The sequence below is a fragment of the Simochromis diagramma genome, unplaced genomic scaffold, assembly GCF_900408965.1.
Source record: "Simochromis diagramma unplaced genomic scaffold, fSimDia1.1 OVJJ01000216.1, whole genome shotgun sequence".
Classification (NCBI taxonomy): domain Eukaryota; kingdom Metazoa; phylum Chordata; class Actinopteri; order Cichliformes; family Cichlidae; genus Simochromis; species Simochromis diagramma.
In genome coordinates, this window is record NW_024386883.1 from 15,877,781 (window position 1) to 15,886,555 (window position 8,775).

At 39.9% G+C, this 8,775-nt stretch overlaps 1 protein-coding gene across 1 annotated transcript in view; it reads right to left on the minus strand.

Annotated features, from left to right (window-relative positions):
• The window catches only part of castor2 (cytosolic arginine sensor for mTORC1 subunit 2), a 22,575-nt gene extending 14,048 nt beyond the window's left edge, over positions 1-8,527 (minus strand). Inside the window, exons 1-2 of the mRNA XM_040032488.1 lie at positions 8,448-8,527; positions 8,155-8,295 (exon numbers count right to left, since the gene is read on the minus strand). Of these exons, the coding sequence (XP_039888422.1) occupies positions 8,155-8,267 (113 nt within the window). The 5' untranslated portion in view covers positions 8,268-8,295; positions 8,448-8,527. The remainder of the gene's footprint in view (positions 1-8,154; positions 8,296-8,447) is intronic.
• Positions 8,528-8,775: the final 248 nt, after the last annotated feature.

Genomic DNA, 8,775 nt, shown 5'->3' on the forward strand with positions numbered 1-8,775 from the left:
GCCACATTTACCTTTTTCACACATAATCATACATCACGGTACTGCACTTAAGCACTTTGCAGCCTCACCTACGGCAAAATTCCAATCATCAGTTAACCAAACATACATGTGTTTGGACAGTAGGAGGACGTCAAAGAACCTGGAGAGACCTCACACAGCCTGGAACATGCACACTCCACACAGGAAGGCTCCAGCCAACCAGGAGGTTTGATCTTGCCGTGAAGAAACAGTACTAACTGCTGCTCTACCAATCTCCGAGGAGATATGCACATAGTCAAACTGTTGTGAACTTGAGATTTGCACTTGTTTGAGCGCTCATATATTTCAGATTTGTCTGTTGATAAGCCCATCTGGGCAGGGGCGTTACAGAAAAATCCCACCTACATTTCTATTTGTATTTTGATTCTTTTTGACTGCCTCGTTTCTGCATCATCATGTGCCTTGTTGAGGTAAATGGCATATAGAAGTGACAGATTATTAACAACTCAGTGTTCCTCATCAAATTTTGTTAAGAGGACACTTTTGAAAACCATTAGTCAGATCTGACCACATCTGCCTCTTGACATTCAGATCATCGCATTTAAACTGTTCTCAGATGGTAAAAGATGTTAGAGAGAAAAGTGTGCCCCAAAGATTTTACAACAAATGGAAAACGGTGCAGTAGGAAAAACAACACACACAACGCTCCTCTGATAATCACATTCTTTACACACCAGCTACTGAAAGCTCACACTTCATATTGGCTGAAAGGTGTGAATAATGACAAGAGAATAACAGAAAGGCTCTCAGAGGGAACAGCAGGATTTCCTCCTGGCATTAAATGAGCTGTCAACTGTCACTTTGACTTGCAGGGTGTTTTGCAGAGCGAGAACATTAGAATGATGTGCACTGAAGGCTTTTCTTGTGCCCGGGCTGGCAACACACCTAATCAATGACTTACTTCAGTCTTTGACATTGTTCCATCTAGATCAGCTGCACAGATTTACTGTGCTACTCCCGACTGTGGGGGTGATCTCTGAATATTCAGCCTTCATTACTCACATTCTGTGTGCCTGCAAGGAACTTCACAGGGAGCCTTTAAATGAGTTTATGCTGTCAACCACTGCACTGCAAATGTGTTTGTAAAAACTCAGGGCACATATTAATGGAATTACGCTGATATATGATCTGCATAAAGTCATACATCATTTTATTTAGGAGTTGGAGAGGAATTGAAAGAATGTACAGAATAAGAGTTTAAATAAGGAGAATATCTCCATATCTTTACATCACCAATGTTCATATTTAGGGCTGGTTATTGACCGAATCGATGTCAGTGGCACTAGAAGTCAGAATCAAACATCTAATCTGGATCTAAGGTTTGTTTAGTCTTTGACAAGATATTTCCTTTTTTCTTAACTTAAGACAGTGGCTTCACTTACATTACAGAGTATATATAAAAGGTGGATGTAGCTACAGAGATGTCAAACCAGACGTGTATTTCCTACACAATTAGTCTGTATCTGTGGTGAAAACTGACACACGGGACTGGGGTGCATGAAACAAGACATGCCGATAAATTTAATATTTTCCACTCTAATAATAATAATAATAATGAACTCTCTACATAGTGGAGGAACTATCAGTTAGTGAGCTCAAACTTCAAGGTCTTGAAGTCCAGTGAGAGACAGCAGTCCTGTTCCGCAGCCTTGATGAGCTCATCGTATTGACACATGAACCACTTCTCCATCTGCTGCAGGTTCTGGTTAGAATGACCCTCCAGCACTCGCAGCCATCGTCACACCAGAACAAACATGCAAGCTGGAGTCCAAGACTGTGGAGTTGGAGTCAGCCCAGGCACAAGATTAGGGTCTCTGGGGATTGACTCAACAGTGATCTGAATAGCCCACCCAGAGGAAACAGGAGTCAGAACAGGCCAGAGATGGCTAATTAGCAGTGACTGAACTTTGAAAATCTGAACGAGGGGATTGTTTCATGTAAAAACAGATAGCTTCTGTGATGAAAATAAAAAAAATACATGGCTTGGGTGGCTGGAAATATATCCGGGTGTCGGCGTGTATCTGGAATACAGTTCACTTTGTCTCAGTATCTTTTGAAGTGCTTACAAAGCACAATGAGGTCAACAATTTCATGTATTTTGTGGCTTAAATAGAGAGAGATGCCGGAGTCCTTAAAATGCAGGGATCAAACATGCTTGTTCACGGTATGAATCGCCCACTGTTAAGCCACCCTATGTGTGAGAAACACTGGACTCTGCAAAAGGTAAGTCCGCCCTCCTTTATCATCCCAATTTGACTATCTCCATCCAATCTGAACCAGGGCCATAATATACAGCATAAGCATCATGCTGTATTCAGTAAGAGTGGGAAGTAGTTATTGAGACCATAAACTCATCAGGAAAGAGTTTACTGAGGTCATGAATCAAGGGAAAGTGTTGTCTTCTAGTAGACTTCTATACAGGTGGAGTTCTTTCTGCAATCGATCTGCTGACCAGAAGAAAGAATGAATAATTAATGCACTTCTGCATTGGTTCTACTCTTCCATCTTTTATATACAGTCTGTGGTTTATAGATATTTTAAAAAAATTTATTGAACTCCTACCAATTGAAGACTTCAGGTGAAACATTTGCCAGGGATGTGAACGGTGTGATAAGCATTCGTCCTTTTCACCAGCTATCTATTTTTTTTTTTTATTATGTTTGTTTAGCTCAGTGTTTGCAATCATTATATTGCTCTTCATTCAAAGGCAGGCTGTCAAATTTAGAAAGAGAAGCCGCCAATATCCCTACACATTTACATTCAGCTGGAACGCGAGCCCAGAAAGAATTATTTAACATGGTAAAATTATTCTTCCGGCTGCTTCATGAAGGGGTTGCATCTCCTTATACCATCTCCTTATTCTGTCAGTGTCGTCTGATTGGAGTGTTCATAAGAAGCATTTTTAATCCTGCCTAAAACTAGAAAGACAGTATTGGCTCCATATAAACACAGAGACACTATATCCAAAGACATGGCAGTCTATGAATCCTGCATAGAAATCTGTTGTAGAATAATGAAATGCTAAAGATGACAGCTGCCTTCCTCCTGCCTTTAAGAGCCAATCAACAGCTGAACCAAGAAACATATTAAGCAATCAAGTTGAGTACACAGTAATGGTTCACAACTGTCTCACCTGTGTGGTGGCAGGTGTTTCACTCTGCTTGTTACCCCACCACCTTAAGAAAATGTACTTTTTTTGTCCTACTGTATCCTTTACATGACTCTGCGTTTGTTCTTGTGGGATGAGCAGTTGATTGTGTTGGCACCCACTACATTGATTTTAAACTGTGTGCACGCAAGAACGACTATAACTTGATACTATTTTGGCATATGCCAATATTCCTCCAGTGATACGCGGAAGAATACTTTCATATGATTACATCTGAAGATACTTTGCATTTCATTCTACTTACTTCATCTCAAATATAGAAGCATCAAATTTCACTCTAAAGGAGAACCACGGGGCATTTCCATCAGCTGGCTGCACTGAGAGGTATGTTATGTAATCACCACATGCTGGCATCGAGTTTCTTTCTTAGGACTGCTAGGAGCATGCTTGAACGTTTCCAGGACTGCTAGTTTTTCCAGCTTCGGTCAAGTCATAAAATTTGATTAATTTCTAAATAGAGTCAATTTTGTAAATGTGAGCAAAAATAGACAAGGCAAAGAAGATGCGATGGTCTATGAAAAAAACTACAGGAAAAGATTGGATTAAAACTTTTTAGTTCTCAAATCTGGAAATCATTTACGCATGCATGCATATTATGTTCAGTGGAAGAAGGAGGCACAGCAGAGAACTATGATAGGGATGAAAGAACACTGTTGTAGGGGCTTATCAAAGAGGAGGCACGAAGGGGTGCCGAGGTTGCTGCTTCAACAACATTAGGTGGAGGATGGGAGAGTACAGAGAGGATTCATGGGGAAAGCAAAAGAAACAACTACAAAAAGAAACAAATTGCAAAACCAGTGTCCTCTAACGGACACTCGTGTCCTACAGTCAAACAATGAATTTATGTAATCATTAATAGATGGCAACCACATAAACCTCCAGCTTGAAACACAGTGCATGACTTAGGGATGTGCACAAATCACCAAGTACTGTGTACAAGTAAGGCTGAAAAGAGTAAAAGTCCTTTAAGCTATGATTACTCAATCAAATAAAATGAAACTTTAATATGTTCCTCTGTTTCTCTGCCTTCCAGCAGCATTCATGTAGGTTTCCCTCATACACTGGGGAGGAAGTACAGCATCTGGGGGCCTTTGTGAAGGAGATTTTGAGCACCCAGTGCATTTTCTTTTCTGCATTAACTTAAAGTTAAAAATGTCTTTATTTAAATACGGGAAAAAACCCCAAAGACAACAGAAAAATCCAGCACCCTACTGGAAAAACATGTATTATGTGTCAAATTCAAATAAGTATAGTCAGCTTTTCTTACTCAAAAATTTCACCGCTATGTCAACACACATACAAGCACAGTTTGAGCTTGTTGTTGTATGTGAGTGTGAGTCCTCAGTCACATGGGCTTCGAGACTGGTTGTTGACCACTTGGCAACCACCGGTTGTTAGGGAAAAGATGTATTCCCCAACTTGTTGCGCATTGTTGCTGTGAAATCAATTGCTAAAACCTTAATTAAACACTCCAGTTGGCGACAGCGTAATTGTGATCGAGATAGAGATTGTTACCTTTCCCACGAAATATTCAGTGTTTGTATGAACTTTCAATGTTGTTGACTGAATTTAAAGTCACATTTTGGGAGTAAATAAGACCTTTTGCTGAAGAAAAGCACTCACGCGTCAGTGGCGTTCCTCTGGGTAATGTGATTATTTTTCTAAATAAGCCGTCTGCTTTTTACACGATTTTACTGCGAGAGATAAATGCATGTGTTCTAAATATTCGTTTGTAAGTACTCCCTGCATCGTCTCTGAAATCTACACCCATGTTTGCAAGAGCAGATCTGTAATCTGAACTCATGCTTGTATTCACAATCCTTAACTGGCTCTCCAACAGGAGGCGGTGGCGGGGGGGATTTCACAACAGACAAGTGCAAAACGCCAAGTTAAGACTGAATGGAAAAAAACAAACAAAACAAAGTTAAGTGAAGCTTCTTTCTTTGCACCCAAACCAGCTGTTTCTGCTGTACCACCAGAGAAAATGGACGAAGTGCATTATCACACCCACAGGCAGCACGCACACAGGAAATGCATGTAACACTCTGCACTTGTGAATACAGAGAGAGAACAGCTCTTTTACATATATCCATTTAGGTGGCTGGAAAATTTGATGAAAATGGAAGTGGACTAGCATTGCTTTTCTTTTTTTCTACTCTTACTGACCTCTCAAAGTCAAAGACATTCATGCAGCACTTCACACTATGATTTTAACTACCTCACATCCACGGCCAATTCAGAATCACATGCATGCCTTTGGATTGTGGGAAAAAGCCTGAGATAACCATGCAGGCAACCTCCAACCAGAAAGCTGACTAGGAGATCAAAACCTAGGACTTTGTTGCTGAAAGGAGACAGTCCCAACCACTGCACCACAGTGCACCATTAACTGGACTGGGCCGAATGAGAATGTCTGATGAGCTTGTCTTACTTCAGATTCTGATTTGGAGCTTGTATAACTTGTGTAGCTCTTTTTAAAATTAGATTATTTTTGTCCCTTTCTAAATCAAATCAAAGTAAAATGAGATAAGTGACAATAAAGTGCAAAATCACATGGATAATAACTCCTCTGGCTGTTGCTTTAACTGAAAATATCAAGACAACCTGACAAACAACAGTTAGTTTAAAGAAAACAAACAAAAAGACAAAACCACAGGTGTCATGTTTCCTGACACTGACACATAAGTTCTGCATTTCCTATTTTACCACACCAGTGTGTGGTGGAAACAATGATTACTAAACTAAAAGCTCAAAACTATGACACTGCACTTGAAACAGCTGATTTTTAAGGTAACTAACACTCAAACTGGGGCTTTTGGGGAGTATCACATGGCTGTAATCATAATCAGTCCACACACAGAAAAGGCAGCGAGTCTCTGTTAGTTTATTTGGTAGGAATCTAGGCATTTCTGACCACATGACTAAGTAAAATCTGTGTCCAAAATCCTATAGGGATTTTTGTTTGTACAATTCTAACACTTTAAAGTCAACTTTTGCTATGACCACCTTTATTTTTCTACACAGACTGAACTCTCTTAGATAAGTTTTCTTGTCATTTCTTTAGGTAGTCTTCAGGAATAGTTGTCCAGGTTTCCTGAAAGACAATCAAAGCTCTTCTTTTGATGTTGGCTGTCTTTATACCCATTTTTCTGTAAAGATGATCTCACACTGCTTTAGTAATGTTGAGATCTGGGCTCTGGGCAGGCTAATCCATGACTGATAGTGTCCATATGTATTTTTCTATGTGTTTACTGCTCTGACAATGTGTTTGGGATCATTGTCATGCTGAAAAATGAAGCCGTTGCCAATCAGACACTTTTCAGAAGGTATTACATGTTGGATCAAAATCCGATGTTATTTTTCTTCGTTCACAATTTTATCAGCTTTGAGAAAATCTCCAACACCACTGGCTGAAATACAGCCCAAAACCATGACTCCACCATGTCTTAAAAATGGCCTTTGGCACTCACTGTTGTCTCTCTCTGCTGACCTGCATACATATTGATGAAGATTTAAACCAGCATTTTCAAATTTGGTTTGAAAATAGTCACTCCATGAGACCTCCTATGTCAGGTCTTTGCAACTTGTTTTTCATATTTCTTAAGGACATGACCTTCAGATCATCATCATCAGTTCCTCTGCTATAGATGAACAAAGCCGATGTCCAAAGAACAACTTTGAAAGACCTTTCAGAAAGCCTGCAGAACTACTGCACTGGACCACTTAAAAAAATATAAGGAAGTCTGGCTTTATGGAAGCAAAACACAAAGAAAGGGGTGGCCGAGACTTTTGCACAGTACTGTAAGTAGATGTAATCAAAAATGAGACAAGTCCAACAGAGAAGGGCAGCTGGTGATGACATTATGTTATTGAGTCAAAGAGTTGTAACTATTTGACTGAACTGAGTGGTTGATTAGATTAAGCCACTCTTTGACGCAACTGTTCCAGCGAAAGTAGCAAACATTTTACAGTCTCAGCTTCCAAAAACACGAGGATTCAATTCCCCCTCTGTTTTACATGTGAATGTAGTATTTGCTGAATTTTGGCTGATGGTTGGTGCATTCCTCCCTGTTCGTACAGACCAATCAACTATTAGATTAAACAAAAGCCTAATCTTCTGATAATGAGAACAACAGCCGCTGCCATGCTCCTTGAGCTAATCTTAATTACATCAGGTAATAATCAGTAATCTGACTGTTATTTTTGTTGTTGTTGTTGTTTTTAATCAGTAACTTCTCAGTAAATAGGGAGACATGATTGCCAGCTCACTGCCACACTAGGTCTGTCTTTCCCTCTTGTAAAATAGCCAGGAAGAAAACACACACACACACACACACACACACACACACACACACACACACACACACACACACACAGCCAAGAGTGTGAACTACTTTGCTTAGGCTTATTTTAACAGAGTGTTAAAAACTGCACAACAGAGCTATGGTAAGTGTACAGGCCTGCTATCCTGTCACTGCCAGGGCTATTTAAATGAAAGTTTCGCCAGGCTGACTGGCTGTTAACATCCACTCAGCTGGACAGGATTCAGCATATATAGAGTGTAAATGTCCTCTGCTGCTTGTTTAAGTTTTCCCTGATGTTGTTATAATAGTCCTGACAGAGGTAAAACACCCCCCCACACACAAACACACACTTCTGCTGGCTACAACCCAGCTACAGATGGCACGGAGCTACAAAATGACACTACAGAACAAGGATAGGCCTGGAAACTGGAAGCAGAGACTATTAAACATACAGCCGCATTTGTGAAGGACCTGGCTGGAGCACCAGCGAATACCGCTACCTTCTGTAACACAAGCATACAAGTCCATGCAGCCCCGGGCATTACTTTGCTCTAATGTTAACAGTAAACAGCACTTAGGACAATGGAAAAACATTCAAAGGTTGTGTTTTTACGTGGACGTCACGAATGGGAAGTTACCTACCTTGTTTTGGAGGCCAGGAAGGCGAGTTTTATTAATCCGTGAGTGCAAATCTGGATCCCCTCTTTCTCTATACTCGCCACTTTCAAGCTGTGCTCTAAAATATGAAGCTCCATCTTTTACGTCTTCTCATTTGAGGAAGGACTAAAATGTAAAAAAGAAAAAAAAAGCTAAATATTTTCAAATTAGATGCATGAATAAATAAATACACTCAGAGGGCAGGCCGAGACGTATTTAACAGAGAAAGAAGCAGGGCGACAGGGTGGAATAAAGAAAGCAAAGCGGTAAAAACGGACCTGCTGTCAAACCTCCAACGGAAACGTTGACACTTCCTGTCTGGTGTTTTTCAAAATAAAAGCGCCCGGCAGCTGTTTTTTTGTTTGTTTTTTTTGCCAGGGAGAGGAGGCTCCCAAATGTTTTATCTGCCTTAAAAAATATCCGTTCCAAGTCTCTGCTAAGTCTTATATTATCTGCTGTTTATATCTGCTGTCTTAAACTATTATTATTATTGTTATTATTATTAGTAGTAGTAGTATAAACATTTGCATAAGTTTCCCATTAAAAATAACTACTACCTAGTTTGTGTCTCTTAGATTTGAGGATTATTATTTTTAATAATCTTGG